Below are 17,423 nucleotides of genomic sequence, written 5' to 3'. Positions count from 1 at the left end.
GATGGTGCTGGAGGTACCGGCTTTTAAGCTGGCTCCTCCGAGCACTGTCACCTGCTCCCCCGTCTTGCTGCCTTTCTCTAATAGAAGCAGCAGTGGTGGGGAGGGAAGGGGAGAGAACGACTAGTCGCTTCCATCCCTGCGATGAACTATGTTTTAGAATACAAGACCAACGGGACAGTATATCGGAAAGAACAAATCCTAAAACATTGTAGGATAATATAATGCAAATGAATTTGTGCATGTTCCCTTATTGTACTAGGCTAATGAACAGATGCATTACACAGACTTTATACTTGCTTTTGAAACATGAAGCATTGAACGTCCTCTGAGAATACCAGATTACATTAGATAATTTGTTCTCTGAATCACATTTCCTGTGCTTCTCTAAGGAAAATCCACCTACACACTACATGCAGCAAACAGAATACAAGCAGTAAACAGCTGATTTCAAAAAGTAATTGATTCTCTTTGATCCAGATATTCACACACAAAAAAACAGGAACATCTGTTTCATGTAAGTGGTTTATTGTAAGATAATTTACAAATATTTTGGGTTTTCCCCATGAATTCTTCACAGAATGATGGACCAACAGCTTTGTCAATATGGATATAAGCAGGTTAAACCAACTCTCTAGAATAGCTCCTTTTTTCTTCACCTATAAGAATACAAGAAATATTTCAAGTTTACACAAATATCAAGAGTATCTTTATGTGTTTATATTAAATTATCGCCATTGTCTTTTCATGCTCCCCCATGAGTTTTGAACAATTCTCACTTCAAACGTTTTCTCAGTTCTCCCAATTCCTCTTTAAAACCATTTCTTTCATCACCCTTTTAATCTATCTATCTATGCATTCCTGCATTTTAACTACTGTAAATTATTCAGGGAATAAAACAGTATTTTGTCTGTATCTGTAAAATGTGTATGCTTGTGGTGCCATAACTTAAAACTGATGATTTTTGTTTAAAAACAAGTTCAGTGGTGGAAGGGTATTGAATTAAACCATAAATAGAGTCTGTGATTTGGATACATCGTGTGACATATGGATCACTTTCTGTTCTTTTAATTTCCCCACAGATTATATGCATTAAAGCTCTCTAGAACCATAAGGCACACTATTATTAACCTATTTCATAGGTTGCAACACACAGTAATACTAAGGTTTAAAAACAATTTTCTATGGCAGTAGCTAACTACACTCTAATTACAGATGGGTCCATACTAATCACTCCCCAAATGATTGCTCCAAAAGTTTAGAAAAGGGCACTTAAAAAATTAGATTTCAGTGCTGCAGTTCAGATACTGATGATTCTGAAAGGTTAAATGAAAAAATGTGCCTAAACATTTTTTGAAAGAATCTAGTTTCTACTTCATCACGTTACCTCTTAGCTTTGGCTGAAACTTGCTTTCCGATTATCCCCTGGTAATATTGTTATGGGAAAAAACAGAACACGCAAGTTAAGAAGCAATTCATGCAAACTAAGGCAAAAGTTATTCTTGCGATTTAACCAAGGATGCGTCACTTAGCAGACAAATTAAATACATAAGCAGCTCATTAAAAACGCGCACACATGCAATTGTGGCACAAGATGTTTTCCAGCCATTTTTGTACATACATTAGTTATGAATGCATTGATCTATATCTTTAATTAGAACACAAGTCTAATCTGCTGATTAGAATTAATTTATATTGCATCTATACAAGTAAACCAATTATATGGGTTTAAGCGCAACCACCTCTTATCACCCATAGCATACAGTGTTCTGCAGTTCCTAGCAGAGTGGCAAAGTTCGGTATTTGTCAGCAAAATACACAAGAGCTTAACTGGTTCCATTTAATTAAAATGCATATTTACATTGAACAAGCTAAAGTTCCAAGCAATAAAAGTTATCCCTCACCTTCTACACTACACAACAGGTTGGTCCATTCAGAGGAAAGGCCAATCTACCATGTAGGCTGCCACAAACCAAGAATCTACACTGCATCACAGAGAGCTTTGGGGGTGTATGAGCCAAGGGTGGATGTAAAAAGGCCCAGGTAATTACACCCACAGAATGGAGAAGACATGGGTATCCAATAGAGAGTCAGGAGGGGCAGGGAAAAGAGCCATTTCCCATAAATACAATGCAGCTTCATGCCTACAGAAGCTTTGCCAACGGCCAGCAGATGAGGCAAAATTTGAATTGAATGCAGGCTTTAAGCATCATACCAGTCACTAGAATTTATTAAACAGAATAAATAATTCTTCAACTATCAGTGCATCATTTTTATCATTAGTTTAGAACCACTGTTCCATTGCCCTCCCAGTTACTACAATATAAACAGCAGGAAACGTATGAACATTCAAGCGACATGAGTGGGGAAAAAACCTTGTCACACATTTACACAGATACTTACAGAGCAGCAGCACCAGAAATGATCTCAATAAGCTCCTTGGTGATGACGGCTTGACGGGTACGGTTGAACGTCAAGGTCAATTTGTCAATAATCTCAGCTACAAATAAAAATAAAAAAAAAAGTGCAATTTAGAGGGTAGAATCTGAAAGTGAAAAAAGTTAAGACATTTCCCTTGGTTCTAGGTGGAGCATGGTACAATATTGTTAATTCACACCAACAACTGGGTGACCCATTGCAATTTACTAAATATTGTTAACTACCTAGGAAAGGAAAAATAAAAGGTATTGCATGTAAGGATGTAAGCAAGTAATCGACTACTCAATAAGCATAAGCTTATTGAGTAGTCAAGTGGAGTACTCAGCTACTCACCTCTCTCCACCACCCTGCTGCCCCTGAATGAGAGGCAGCAAGGAGGGCGGGAGGGGAAAAGAGCAGGAGTCGGTGCTGGGGAGGGCCAGCTTAAAAGCCAGTTCCTCCCAGTACGGTCTCCATGGTGCTGCCTGCCCTCCCCTGTCGCCTCTATCAGTCGGGCGGGGGTGGGTGAAAAGGGGAGGAGATAGGGGAGGCGGCTCTGGAAGGAGCCCGTTTGCAGCAGCCCAGGCAGAGCAGCTCCTGGCCATGGCCAGGGCCAGCCCGGGCTGCCGCAAATGGACTGTTGGACCTGGTGTGAGCCGGAATTGAGCAGTCCCAGTTCACACCAGCTCCAGGAGCCAGCCACACTACAGCTCTGCAGAGGGGCCCCCTTATTGACTAATTGTGTAGTCGATACAAACTGTATTGACTTCCTAATTAACCAAATAATTGCTCTTTAACATCCGTAACTGTATGCCAAGATGTATTTTGATAACTTATTTTGTCAGCTGAAGGTCAGCTTTAATTATAGTATCTCCAACTAGAAAATGCACTGTGATGTAATGTGTTAAGACAATCAAGTATTTATAGTATGAGACCTCACTATCTGCCATCAAGTCTCCTATAGCTGTGTTGCAATGTGTCCCCTCATGGGTAGCTATACTGGAAGGTCTTCTCAAAAGGGAAAAGCTGTACTTGTATAAGCAAGTTGTCCTTGTTCTTACCAGCACATATCTCTAATTGGGAATCTGCCTGGTTTCCCATTAATTCCTTTTTAGAGCTGAAGAGGGACCTTCCTCATGCTGAAAGGAGGAGGCCAGCAAGAAATGTTCCCAAACTCCTTCTCGTCCCACTCCTCAGATAATAGAAGATTTATGAATTCACTGTGCTATCCTCTGTACAATGTGACTGCATATTTAAAAATATGCTTGCCACCAATGTTCCCTCTAATCTTATTTTTTACATCCATGTGTGGATTTTTCCCATCCACGTGCAGAATAATTTTATGTGCATTGAGGCATGTGTTAATGTGCACCATCAGTAAAAACAAAAAACCCAGCTGTGGGTACTCTGCTAATCAGTTGGGCAGCATTTGTATCTCTCCTGCATGACCTCACAAACACACAGCTTACAGCAAACTCTGCCCAACACCACGTACTAAAACTGAAAGTCATTTGTTTTCCATCATTAATGGCCATTGTTCAACATTTGCTTTGTACTCAGCTTAGACCAAAAGAAAAAAAAAAAAACCCAAACCCTCAAAAAACCCGCACACAACCACACACCTCATTTCATTGATGCACGATCATGATGGCAAAATGCTCTGAACGAAAACAGTGAAAGGGAGCGGTTTAAATCCAAACAGTAATTTTTCTCTTGGAATTTAAAATAGAACAAAAATACATAGAAGTTCTTGATCTAAGGCTATGTAAAACTGTTGTTTGCACACATAGCAACACTTACATTTTGTTTTTTGGAATTAAATAATTCAAAATGTACCCGATACCAAATTCCACCTCTTTTGCCACATTGCAGTACGGTAGTCCAAAAACTTAATGGTTGTGGCCAAAGGAAAAAAAAATGGATTCAGTTAATTGCTTCTTCACCTACTTTTGTGTGACCTTGCGTAAGATTTGAAATGTAGCTTCAGTTTCCCCATCTATAAAACTGATACAATAGTAACAATAGTAATAATCTTAGATCAACAGAAATACTTTGCAGAATTCTTGTGTAACAGTGTAATCCACTTCTAGCCACTCTTGCTTCCCATATCATGAGAACTGGATACAAAGACTACAGTGTTACCCAAAAGTAGGCCTTTCTTTCTGGGGACCAAGTAATATCTGATATCTTTGGGAAACCTAGCTGTACTGGCTGAAGAGAGAGCAACTATGATTGTGGGACTTGAAAAGCAGGGAGATGGGCTAGAAATCAGAGCATCTTTGTTTGTTAGCAAACTCTCAGAAAACAAACAAGAGTGTACACAAGAGATGATGAACTTCTGCTTAATCTTGCTAGACCGTTAAATTCTATACACCCCAGATTATCCTTACAAGCATTTTTGCTGGCGTTGTCCATAGCAGTCATTCTGGCACTCTGCTCACTGGTGGTGGATTCCTTCAGAGAGTAGAAGAGGATGTTTGCTAATGTAAACTCCTGGTAGTTTCTCAGCACATCAGCATCAATATCATCATAGATACTAATGCTTTCTGTAAGAATGGGGGAGAGAACGGGGGAAAAGGAAAAAACTTAGTAACATCCTATTCAAGATACTGTAGCATTAAGAATTACTGACATACTTTTGCTTCCTACCACACAATATTGTTGACAGTGAAATCAAATTTTAACTACTACTTGTTTGACAAAAACAAGCAAAATCATGTCCCTAACTCAAAGGCCAAATCCCAAATTAATGTTAATGTGGTGAAAGTCGTAATATCTTGAACACTATCCCACTCTCACAAATGACATTCTTGGACTGCCATACATTTAAGTACCTAACCCACGTGCTTGGTTTTGTTATGACAACTAACTCAAACCATGAGAAATATGGTCTTTGAAAAGACAGCGCTGAATAGAACTGTACAGTCCATTTGGGAACTTACCAGCACCAGCAACTGCATCAAGAGAGTAGAAAGGTTTTTCATCTGTCTTGTAGGAAATGACAGACCTACAAGAGAGAAATGATTTTTCAAGATCTTTACTACTGTAAAAAAAGTCTAACAAATCAAATCCAAAAATTGATGGAAAACACTTTTGCCTTCCAAAACCGGAGATTAGCATTCAGGGGGGCTGTTGTGAACAGCTGACACCTCAAAAACCCAAGAATAGTGCATAAAAAATAAGCATGTTAGATCACTTTTCATTGGACCTACATAATACCACTTCCATATATTGTACGAATCTACATTAAACTTCCATCATCCATATCTTTCTGTGCTTTCTTAAATCAAAAAAATATTTAAGACCAATTTCAGTTATCTTGCCTGAATCGATTGTAGATAACAGATCCTTCATCAAATTCATATCCAGAGTTTAGCAGCTCTGAGGCAATCATTGAAGCATCTCCAAAAGTAGGGGGTTTTCTTCCTACTTCTTTGAATGTCACCAGGAAATGCTTGCTGTGTGTCCTAAAATAAAACCAAGACAATGTGCTATTGTAGAACTTTGATTCAGGTAAACATTTAAGCCCATGTTTAGCTTTAAAAACAACGGTAGACCCACTGACGTAATTGGAACTATTGGTGTGCCTGAGGTTACGAATACACTTCACTGCTTTTGTAGACTAGGGCATAGGTGAAAGGAATTTTATTTTTCTCACTGGAATGGCTTCATGAGATGTATACCTAACATTTACAATAGTGAGGGTCTAGTCAGCAATCCCACTCTCATTCCAACATATTTCAGTACAATGCAACAATTAACACAAACCAGAATTCAACAAAAAAACAATTTTAGGATAATTGCAGGAATTTGTTTTACTGAAACTTGATTTTTTTCCACTGTCATTTTAAAATGCACAGGGTAATGTATTCCAAACTGCTTATTAAAGGATACCCAGCAAGTTTTTATTACAGAAAATTTAATACACTATTACTCAAAGATTACCTCTGAAGCAGGCCTCTTAACTTGTCACCCACTCCAACCACCATGACATCTTTCCCTGCATCTGAAAGGGTGCCAATTTCAGTTTTCATAGCTTTAGCAACAGAGGTGTGGATAGCACCACAGAGCCCACGATCAGAGGACACACCAATAATAAGGTGTTTCTTCTTGTCTTCAGGGACCTTGATTTCTGCTTTCTCATAGAGAGCTGGGGGAGAAGGAGAAAAAAAGAAAGAGTAGGAAAATTTGTATTTAAACCTAGTAATCTTAGAGACATTTTGAAATGGACTAAATATGACCACCTATTCTGACTAGAACCATTTCTAAAGGGACCCATTCATATTTTTGTCTGCTTCTTATTGATATAATTAGCCTCTGTGGTTATTTCAGCTAAGAGAGAAACATACTTTTTTTTTAAAAAAAACTGCTTACTCCTGTGCATTTGGCAGCATTGTGTGTCTAGTCAGTTTCACTGTTGTGTTAATGCATTATCTTCTTATATCATTCCAAATGTGACTACTGCTTGTTTTCCCCCAGCTTTGGAATATCATGTTTACCAGTAACAGCAACAAAATTTAAACTGACAATGTACCAAACATACACATACAAAGGAAGGAAGAGGACAAGACATGGGCCCCAAATTGTTAGGTGTTGTTTCCAAGCTCATCCAGAGGACCGTTATAAACACAGATGGGAGAAGAAATTCCCCTATGTTTTCTAAAAAGACTTTAAAACATAATATTTAAGGGGAGCTAACAGAAAATAGAAATAAAGAATTTAGGAGTGTGAGTCTCATTGAAATTCTCCCCCTCAGTTCTGATGTCAGATACCACACAGACTTAAGTTTTCTTACCCAAGGCTCCTACTCCATACACTCTAGCAGGCTTCAGATCTCTCTCAGCTTTAGCATACTTTGCGGCAGCAACCATCTTCATGGACTTTGTAATTTTCTGAATGTTCTTGATTGACTTTAAACGCCTGGTAACTACAAGCATTCGAGGATTAAAACTGGGCAAGAGTTTCTAGCAGTTACAAATGAATCAGTTTCTATGAAAGAGATGACAAATCAAATAAGATTGCAAATTACATTAAACTTGCAAAATAATAAAAATAATAATTTTGATAGAATGTGAGCTCCACTACTTTTTTTTTTTTTTTTTTACACACTAACAATGGAATAGACTATCAGTTTTCAGAATGGAGACTTTGGAGAACACTGCCATTTCTCCCTCTTCAAAGACATGTAGTTGGAGCCAGTCTTGTCCAACATATTCATAGCAAAATGTTCAGAAACAAAATTACTCAAGACAGTTAGACTTGAGTAATTAGATTGTGAAGAGTTACAATGGGATCTGTCAAAACTAGGTGACCAGGCAACAATATGGCAGATGAAATTCAATGTTAATAGATGCAAAGTAATGTATATTGGAAAACATAATCCCAACTGTACATGTAAGATGATGGGCTTTAAATTAGATGTTACCAATTGATCTTGGAGTAATCATGCACTGTTCTCTGAATAGCCACTCAGCATTTTTTCACTGCCACTGCACACTAACAGAAGTAGGAAAAAATAGCTAACACTGAAAATTATCATAATGCCACTGTATAAATCCAGGGCGAGCCACATCTTGAATACTGCATGCAGTTTTGGTCATCCCATCACAAAAAAGATGTATTAAAAACGAAAAAGGTGTAGAGAAAGGCAACAAAAATCATCAGGAGTATAGAACAGCTTCTACAGAAGGAGAGATTAAAAGACTGGGACTACACAACTTGGAAAAAAGGCATCTAAGGGAGATTATGACAGAGATCTATCAAATCAACGGTGTGGAGAAAGTGAATAAGTGTTAATTACTCCTTCACTTAACACAAGAAAAGTATTAGGGGTCACCCAACCAAATTAATAGGGAGCAGGTTTAAAACAAACAAAAGGAAATAAACTTTATGGGACCATGAGGAAACTTTGCCATACCCATGATAAATGGACATCTAGCTAACTAAAATTATGCCAGACTACGGATGTTGCCAGACCAGAGAGTGCCCAACTAGAGAGATTCAACCTGTACAATATTTAGGTTTGGAAAATAGAATGAAGTTAAGGCAGTCACAGCAGCCTCCACTCAAAGACCTTGGTTTTTCGACTTGTTTTATTTAGTGTAAAACTACTTGCAAGAGGAGCTGTGAAGATTCTGTTATGACTGTCATTTCAGATAATGAACTCCCACGTCCACATTTTTAAATTCAAAAGGGAGACATTTTCCTTCAAAATCAATGTACTGAACCGAGGTAGTTACAGTTGTACAGTAAAGTCTCAGTTATCCGACTTTCACTATCCGACCTTTCGTTTTATCCGCCGGTGCCGCAGGTCACGTGATGGCACGGGGCTCCAGGGACACTTCATACCACAATGGCACGCAGTGTGGGCTTGGCAACCCTACTTCCCCATCCCACACCTGGGGCAGCTCACGCCCGTGCTGCAGACTCACCTGGTGCTCAGGTATGCTGGGCCCGTGGCCTGCTCGGGGCCCAATCCTGGCTGTCCTGCCACGTTAGCGGCTCCGCTTTTAGGAGCGGATCTGGACCCAGCTGGAGCAAGCAGGGAGTCCGGGCCAAGGCAGGAAGGGAAAGGGGTGGGGGAGGGTGGCAAGGGGAGGAGCCGCCACCGGGCTGAGGAGAGGCAGGAGCGCTGGGGCCTTGGGCATGTTCGGGCCGCCTGGGGGAGAAAGGGGGAAGAAGAAGAGGGAGGACGCGGCGTCCAGAATCTGCTGGGGAGGGGGCAGTGCTCACGCCAACCGCCCCCGAGACAAAGAGTGGAGCCCGCTTGGGAGGCTCTCCCCCATCCTGCCGCTGCTGCCACTGCCATCCCTATTATTCAACATTTCTGGTTATCCAACCATCTCCGGTCCCGTTTAGGTCGGATAACCAAGACTTTACTGTAGTTAACATTACATTTTAAGACTGCTCCTCTGTAACATCCCATTCCTACCATATTATAAATCAATTAGAAGTACTTACTGTCTTTTAAGGTGGCCATATTCCTGACTTGGCCCCTGAAAATTAACAGAAACATTTAAACATGTGTGTTAAATACTACTCCAGTCTCCTATAAGTCTCTAATCTCTGGAAAATACTTGTCAAAATAAAAGTGGGTTGTTGCTCCTTAATGAATTAACTGCAGAGACACAGTTTGTTCTATGTTGATTTATATTCTGAACCTTATTCAGGTCTTCTCTTTTTCCTTTCTTCTCATGCAAAGCACATCTGTGTTTTATACCTTATTGCTTTAGAATGCGGATTAAATTTATCATACAGCATCAGTATCTGCTGTCCTGAAGAAACTGTTATTGACATGCTATACACAAGGAGTAACGGGAGGAAACCTCAGAGAAAGGAATAAACCAACATCCCAAACTTCAAAATATACATGGACACCTATGATAATTAACGAGTAAGTAGATAATATTTCCCTTCGCTATCTGACAAGATCACTGTGATGTTTGCTGCATCGGTCACCAACAAGGGCAGGCTGGCTTTTCTCTTTGTTGCCAGGCACTGTTCATCTAACCCTAAAACTCATAACCCCTCTCCTATAAACTCATTTCTCCAGCAGACCTCCCACTGCAAACTGTCCACCTCCTCACATGCTTCCTCTGACAGACCTGTAACTTGTATAACTTAACATGACAACGTAAAAGAAAACACTTAAAATAAAAATCCCAGACAAATGACAAATGCATTCCCTCCACCCACCTTCCCTATTCTGTATTTCATCTATCAAATCGGCATGATCTTTGGGGCAGGGAACTGTCTTCCCTTGCGGATTAAAGCAGCAACAACATTAAGAAAAGTGACACGAAGGATAAAACCCTTCGTATGGGGGGCAGCTTTACTGAACACGTATGAACTCCACTCCTTAAACTAGCACGTAGCTCTTATCCCCATCAGTAGGGTCTGAGCAGAAACAAGGGCCTGGCCTGACAAAGGGTCTGGGGCACTGCGACTCCCCACCCCCATGTAACTGTGTTTGGGGGAAAGGAGCAGGGGCCGCGTTCGGACCTTGCCTAGTGCAGCCCCCTGCCCTGTTTGCTAACCCAGCAAGAGCCAGGTACTGGGGGGGGGGGGTAGGGTGGCCCCTCACAACCGTTGCCAGGAGCAAGCCCCGCCCCCTGCAGCACCCCTTCCTAGGCCATGCACAGATCCTACCCCACCGCCCGCCCCTTCCCCGGCGCCCTCTGCTCGCCCCCCAGGGCCGCCGCCCTTCGCTCGCCGCGCCCCCAACCCCCCGGGCCGCTCCCTCCCGGCCCCCGTAGACCCGTCTCGCGCCCTCACACCCCCCCCCCCCCGTTACCATTGCGGCTGGTAGAGCACAACGGCGGCCCCTCGGGAGAACATGGCGACACCTCTTCCCGCTGCTGCTGCCGCCGCCCGGCTGAAGGTCAGGACTTGCCCACAGCGCATGCGCCGCGACCGGATCGGAGGGCGGGGCGAGCGGCGTTCTCGTGGCCTGTCCGGCGAAAGATGTTCCGGGGTCGTGTCCTTCCGCTTCCGGTCGAGGGGAGCTGAGGGAGGCCGCCATGGGGAAGTCGGATTTCCTCAGCCCCAAGGCCATCGCCAACCGCATCAAGTCCAAGGGGCTGCAGAAGCTGCGCTGGTACTGCCAGATGTGCCAGAAGCAGTGCCGGGACGAGGTGAGCCGGGCCGGGCGCGAGAGCAGAGCCAGGGCCTGCGCCGTCACTCGGATAGTGCCCCCCCCCCCCGGCTGGGAGCCCGTGCCGGGATAGGACACCCCGCGGGGCGGGGCCGGGGTCCGCTCTCTTCCCCGCGCGGGATGGAGGCGGGGGACGTGGCTGGTCCGGGGCGGGGGGGGGGGGGGGCTTCGCTCCATGTCGCAGCAGCACGAAGCTGCTTGGAGGACAGAGCGTGTGTCTGTCGCAACGGAGGCGTCCTTTACGTGAATCTCTTGCTCCAGGCAGTGCTCGTGCATACCCGGGGGGGGGGGGGGTACGAATACGTTCCGATACCATTCAGTGTCAGGGTGTGAAGAGGCGGGTAATTCACGGACCAGTCAGTAAGGGAAGGTTTGCTCAGTCCCAGTTCATGCCGGGCAGCCCAGCTCCTAGTCCGTTTAAACTGCAGAGGTGCAAGCCGAGGTGACTCCTGGACCCTGGCGTGAGCCGGGACTGAGCTGGGCTTGCTCGCATCAGGTCCAGCAGCCCCTGTCTGCGGGGGTCCTCCCTCAGACAGGGGCTGCTGCAGGAGCATCCTCTGCCTGTGGTGAGCCTGGGCAGCAGCACAAGAATGGGCGCCAGGCAGCACCACGGAGACGGTGCTGGGGGGAACCGGCTTTTAAGCTGTCTCCTGCTTCCTCTCACCCCTTGCTGCCTCTGGTACATATATTAGTGCACTAGATTTTTCTCTCCTTTTTGGTAGCAGGTCATCAGTATCAAATGTTCAGACAAATTGGAGCATGAGTCCTTTCCACACTCACAGATGTAGTACTGATCTCTAGGAAATATGGCACAACTTGTAGCACATGCTGCCTTCACTCATGGCACTGATGCATGTTCTGCTCCCAGACTAAAAGCCCTATATCCATTTGTTGAATGCAGACCATGTGCTTAACGCTGTTCAGAACAGAGGATGAAAACCCCTGCCTGTTAGGGTTGCCAGATGGTTTTAACAAAAATACCAGACACACTTAACATTACATTACATCTTAGTTAGAAAATACTGGACATTTATCTTTTCTCAATTTGTTTCCTGAACAGAAAGCTCAAGTACTGAACTGTCTGGTTCAAAACCGCACACCTGGCAACCCTACTGCCCGTATGTGCTTTCAGATTGATATGGACACTTAGTACCTTAGAATATGAACACTCAGTACCTTAGGGTCCTCATATGACAAAACCCTTATGTGTGTATTCAGACTGATTAATCAGTAAATAAAGTAACCACTTTGCTATTACGTCTGCAGGACTGGGACCTAAAGGCTTGACACTAAGGTGCTGAGTGCCCATAACTTTCATTGACATCAAGGGCAAAGGCAGACAATCAGTACCTCTCAGGACCAGACCATAAAAATACATCAGGGTAATGAGCAACGGCTGACTGGGAAATAGAATAATCAAGTAGCAATGCAGAATTATTGAAAATAAAATCTGTTATGCAAGAGAAGGGCTAAAACTAGGTAGCTGTAACAGAAGTGTATTTTGAGGATTTGTAAGAGAAGAAAATCAAGAGAAGATGCTTGCTATGTTTGGGAAGAGGGAATTCTGGGCATGAAGGACCATTTGGACAAAGTCAGGGAAGTCAGGTATGGTTGAAGGACACACAGGGAATGGCTGGGGTGCGGGAGATATGCTGTTGAAGCAAAGGAAATCTCTTTTCACTGTAACAGTATAAGGATTTATGACAAATATTTCAGCAATCCAGAAGCAGTAGTAATACAGTTTTTGCCTAAGCTCTGCAGTGATGGTATTACAAATTCAAGGGAAGTACGGGATTAGTTTTATTTTTTAAAAAACTCTCACTTAGATTTTGTTGCTTTTTAAAATTTCATCTTTGTGACATCTGTAAGTCAAGATAAACTTTATCTTTTGTTTTACAGAATGGCTTCAAATGTCATTGTATGTCCGAATCTCACCAGAGACAGCTGCTACTTGCTTCTGAAGATCCTCAGCAATTCATGGATTATTTTTCAGAGTTAGTTTCTCAAACTTCCCCAGATAAGCCTTGATCCTCCAATTGAATCGTTGGTTGCATCCTTGTGCCCCATTGGAGTCCCATTGAAGAAGCTGGATTTTGATAAATTTTAAAATTTTACTATAGTGTTACTTGGTAGACACTTTTTAAACAGCAGTGTGAAAAGTTAATGGATAAAAGTTTCAAAAGCACCTAAGTGAAAAAGAACCTAAGTCTCATTGCAACTTCATGGGACTTAATTTTTGAAAAATTTACCCAGTTTCAAAGTATTTTATTTTACTTATTAGCCAGTCAGAAAGCAGCACTTGGTCATTGTTAGTAACTCTCTATAGTTATGTAGTGAGGAAACGTCAACTGGTAAAAGTTACTATTATTATTTATTTGTATTGCCACAGTGTCTGGGAGCATAATCATAAACCAGAACCAAATTGTGCTAGGATTTATGAAAACACAGAACAAAAAGACCAACCCTGTCCCAAAGAGCTTACAATCTAAGAGATAACATGTGGCTACAAACAGACAAAGAAGTGCAAGGAAACAAGTTAGCAGTGTTTGTCAGCATAATAGGTAGTATTTTCACCACACGAGGTGTGTAGCTGTTGAAAAGGTTTTTTTTAGAAATCATAGCAAAGGAGAATTTTGAGGAGTCATTTGGAAGTGGACAATAAGGTAACTTTTTTGGTGATTCTGGGGTGTGCCTCCCATGTGTGAAGGACAGCTTGGGAAAAAGCACAAAGGTACTTAGAAAATGTAAGCGTGTGATGGAGATTGTTATAAATTGATTGGAGGCAAGTGTCAACAGCCCAACAGGGATTGAAAGATAAGTAAAATGGAGATTACTGTAAAAATCCTAGAAAATGACATTGAGTAGCTTCTCTTTGAAGGGGAGGTAGTGGAGAGATGCAAACAGGGTTGGCCTGCATAAAGGGATGGGTCAGGAAAATTATCGTAGCAATAGCATTCTGAATGGTTATGAATGGCGGAAGAGTGCCTTTGTCATGACCAGTGAAAAGGATGTAGCAGTAATGAGATGTGAGATAATGAACCATTTGAATTATTGTTTTAGTTGTGTGGGTGGGTACACGTCTTAAAGATGTTATATGGAAAGAACCAACCGCGTACCTAGAGTGAGCTCCAAATCCAGGATGACATTCAGGTTAGGGATGTTAAATATTGGTTAATTGAATAGTCTGTTAACCTTGTGAATTTGTATTGGTTAGTTGATTTACATAGTCCCTGGGGGCGGGGCTGGCGGCCAGTGCACTCTGGCCTCACTCCTGAGGAGCCCCCTGCCACTCTGTGCTGCTGCCTGATACAGGGCAGCACCGTGGGGGAACCAGGTGGGAGCTGGTCCATGGCGGGGAGCCAGTTTAAAATCCAGCTCCCCTCGAGGACTGGCTGCTTGTTGCCCTGTGCTGCTGCCTCTGATAAAGAGGGAGCAGCCCCTGTCTGGGGGTGATCTGAGCTCCCAGACCTGGCCTGAGCTGGAACTGAGCTGAATTGCCTGCCCGCCTTGCTCCTAATATACTTTAAATGCAGAGCCGCAGCAGGGGTAGGTCCCGCACCTAGTATGAGACAGGACTGATCCAGGCTACTGGCCAGCCTGCTAAAAAAATGTACTGGCCGTGAGATGGGGGAGAGGAAAATGCATGTAATCTATAGCATTAACCTATGAGCTTTTGCTTACTGGTTAATCGACTACACTATTACATCCCTAATTCAGGTTACACAAAAACAATGAGGAGTCCTGTGGCACCATAGAGACTAACAGATTTATTAGGGCATAAGCATTCGTGGGTAAAACGCTCTTCATCAGATGAATTGGAGTGGAAATAAGAGGCAGGAGTATATATAATGAAGAATTTGCTTGTGTTAATGAGGCTAATCAAATCAGGGTGGAGATATAAATCTCCAGAGACAGGGAAATTGCCTTTGTAGTGTGTTAACCAGTTGAGATCTTTATTCACTCCTAAATTGATAGTGTTGAATTTGGAAATGAATTCCCGTTCAGTGTGTTTTCAAATTCTTTTGCAGAAAGCTGGCTACTTTCAAATCCAGTGCTGAATGTCCAGGGAGGTTAAGGTGTTCCCCTACTGGTTTATGTATGTTACCATTTATCCTTTGGTGCAAAGACTGTCTGGTTTGGCCAGTATATATAGCAGAGTGGCTTTGTGGCATTTGATGGCATATTTCACATTAGTAGATGTGCAGGTGAACGAGCCCCTGATCGTGTGGCTTATGTGGTTAGGTTCTCTGATGGTGTCATTTGTATAGATATGTGGACAAAGTTGGCAACAAGGTTTGTTGTAGGAATAATGTTTCTGTGTTGTGTTGGGTGGCTGCTGGTGAGTATTTGCTTCTGGTTGAGGAGCTGTCTGTAGGTGAGGACTGGCTTGTTTCCCAAAGTCTGTGAGAGTTGGGGATCGTTTTCCAGGACTGGTTGTGGATTGTCAATGATGCACTGGAGGGGTTTTAGCTGGGAGTTGTAGGTGATAACCAGTGGTGTTCTGTTGTTTACTTTGGGCCTGTCCTGAAGCTGGTGATTTCTGGGTACTCATCTGGCTCTGTCAATCTGTTTCTTCTTTTCCCCAGGTGGCTATTTAAGTTTTAAAAATGCTTGATGAAGATCTTATAGGTGTTTGTCTCTGTCTGAAGGATCAGAGCAGATACGGTTGTATCGTAGGGCTGTAGATAATAGGTTGTGTGATGTGTCCTCGATGGAAGCTAGAGGCATGTAAGTAAGAGTGGCAATCAGCAAGCTTCTGGTATAGCATATGTGACAATCATTTATTTATACTGTAGTTTTCAGGAAGTGGTTCTCTTGTGTGGATTGATCACAACCAACATTAAAGCATGGTTGTGGCAGCCCTTTCATATTGCTGCTCCTTTTGCTCCTCCCCTGCTTCTCATCAGCCTCTCTACTGGCAGGGCTGCTGACAGAGGGGAACAAAAGGGGTAAATGCTCAGGGACCCAGAAATTTAAAAGTGCCTCAGGCTCCCAGCCACTTCTGATGGAGTCCTGGGGCTCCTGGCCACCAGCTGCAGTGGTAGCCATGAAGGGCTGGCTGTTGGAATCGGGTCTCTTAGCTCTGTTCCCTTCTGCTCAAGACACTGCCCCCTTCACTTTGCCCAGGATTCCGGTGTACCAATAAGTCCAGGCACTTATTTTAACCTGATTAAGAACTCTGTTCTACTAAGTTGAACTTGAGCTGAGTGAGGCAGCTAAAGGAATTTCAAGAGAGACAGGCTGGCTTATTAAGAGAAAAGGTGGCAGGTCTGGAGTGGTGTGGTAGCTCTGTGCGTTGTCAGCATAGAGATGGTAGTTTTGTATGACTAATGAGATTGCCCAAGATAAGATTAAAAAAGGGGCCCAGCGACAAAACACTGTGGAACTCCTAACTGAATGTTGGAGGGACGATGAGGATCCTCCAAAGGATGGACTGAAGGAGCAATAAGTGAGGTTGGAGGAGAACCTTGCAAGGACAGTCACAGAAACCAAGGAAGGACAAGATTTCAAAAAGAAGAGCGTAGTTGATGGTGTCAGAGGCAGCTGAGAGGTCAAGGAGGATAAAGGGTATGTCTACACTGCACACACCTTATGGTGGCCTATAGAATACATACACTGCACTCTCCCCATATTCCTCCCCAACACAGATATAAACAGCATTGTGGATAGCAAGGGACTGATTAGGTGAGTAAAGTCATGTCTGAACCCTTTGGGTATGTACCCAGCATGGCTCTCTTCACACCCAAGTAGCTCCTCTCCTGCTTACACTGCTATTTTTAGTAGTGTAGTGTTTGCTACTAGAGTCTTTCCCTCCCATGGGAAAAAGCTGCAGGGGAAAGGTGCTAGAGGGGGAGGTAGCTGGGAAAGGCTTTGGTAGCTCCTCAGTGCCAAAGCCTTTGTATGTTGCAGGTTGCTGCTGGAGCCTTCCACTGTTGCATGTAGCTACTCAACACAGTGTGTATGTAGCATGCATTTTGCAGCATCATTGAGCTCCACATAACTTCATGCCACCACCACTGGTATGCAGAGTAGACATAGCCAAAGTATGTGTGAATATGTTTGCATATTTGCACAACTATATAAATTCAGATTCACATGCTGTGCATATAGACCGGCGGTGGACAGTAGTCGGCCCAGGGGCTGGATGTGGTTTGCCAGGGTTAGCCTCTGACGGGCCACTGCCACTGTATTTACCTGTGTCTCCACAGGTATGGGCGCTTGCAGCTCCCATTTGCTGTGAATCACCATTCCTGACCAATGGGAGCTGTGGGAAGTGGAGTACTGGTCTGAACCACCTCTGATTTATTGCCCACACTGGACTTATGATGGGGTATATAGTGAAATTGTGTTTTAA

At 43.2% G+C, this 17,423-nt stretch overlaps 2 protein-coding genes across 5 annotated transcripts in view; one reads left to right on the top strand and one right to left on the bottom strand.

Moving 5' to 3' along the window:
- Positions 1–508: 508 nt before the first annotated feature.
- Positions 509–10,842, bottom strand: ATP5F1C (ATP synthase F1 subunit gamma). Of its 3 annotated transcripts, XM_075925996.1 has the most exons (10): positions 10,709–10,841; positions 9,376–9,410; positions 7,211–7,342; positions 6,361–6,565; positions 5,739–5,882; positions 5,358–5,422; positions 4,806–4,961; positions 2,401–2,497; positions 1,385–1,422; positions 509–656 (listed from the first exon to the last, which is right to left on the bottom strand). In XM_075925996.1, exons 1-9 carry the CDS (start codon positions 10,816–10,818, stop codon positions 1,416–1,418), a joined length of 951 nt encoding a protein of 316 aa, XP_075782111.1. In that variant the 5' UTR covers positions 10,819–10,841; the 3' UTR covers positions 509–656; positions 1,385–1,415. The 3 variants fall into 3 exon arrangements, with proteins under 3 accessions (XP_075782111.1, XP_075782112.1, XP_075782113.1); XM_075925997.1 differs by lacking the exon at positions 1,385–1,422 and having other exon boundaries at positions 10,709–10,842; XM_075925998.1 differs by lacking the exons at positions 509–656; positions 1,385–1,422 and having other exon boundaries at positions 2,397–2,497; positions 10,709–10,842.
- Positions 10,843–10,899: 57 nt separating this feature from the next.
- Positions 10,900–17,423, top strand: part of KIN (Kin17 DNA and RNA binding protein) — a 28,445-nt gene continuing 21,921 nt past the window's right edge. For both annotated transcript variants that reach the window (XM_075925995.1, XM_075925994.1), the window contains exons 1-2: positions 10,900–11,048; positions 12,968–13,062. In XM_075925995.1, coding sequence (XP_075782110.1) covers positions 10,935–11,048; positions 12,968–13,062 — 209 coding nt within the window. In that variant the 5' untranslated portion in view covers positions 10,900–10,934. The remainder of the gene's footprint in view (positions 11,049–12,967; positions 13,063–17,423) is intronic.

Source organism: Pelodiscus sinensis, chromosome 1 (genome assembly GCF_049634645.1).
Source record: "Pelodiscus sinensis isolate JC-2024 chromosome 1, ASM4963464v1, whole genome shotgun sequence".
Taxonomy (NCBI): Eukaryota; Metazoa; Chordata; order Testudines; family Trionychidae; genus Pelodiscus; species Pelodiscus sinensis.
The sequence above is the reverse complement of the archived record's forward strand: the minus strand, read 5'-3'. Positions and strand labels throughout refer to the sequence as shown.

Coding starts and splice junctions, on each gene's coding strand:
- ATP5F1C (XM_075925996.1), bottom strand. CDS start 10,818: ATGCGCTGTGGGCAAGTCCTGACCTTCAGCCGGGCGGCGGCAGCAGCA. Junction 9,411..10,708: donor GTGCTCTACCAGCCGCAATG/GTAACGGGGGGG, acceptor GTTAATTTTCAG/GGGCCAAGTCAGGAATATGG. Junction 5,883..6,360: donor TTAAGAGGCCTGCTTCAGAG/GTAATCTTTGAG, acceptor GTTTTATTTTAG/GACACACAGCAAGCATTTCC.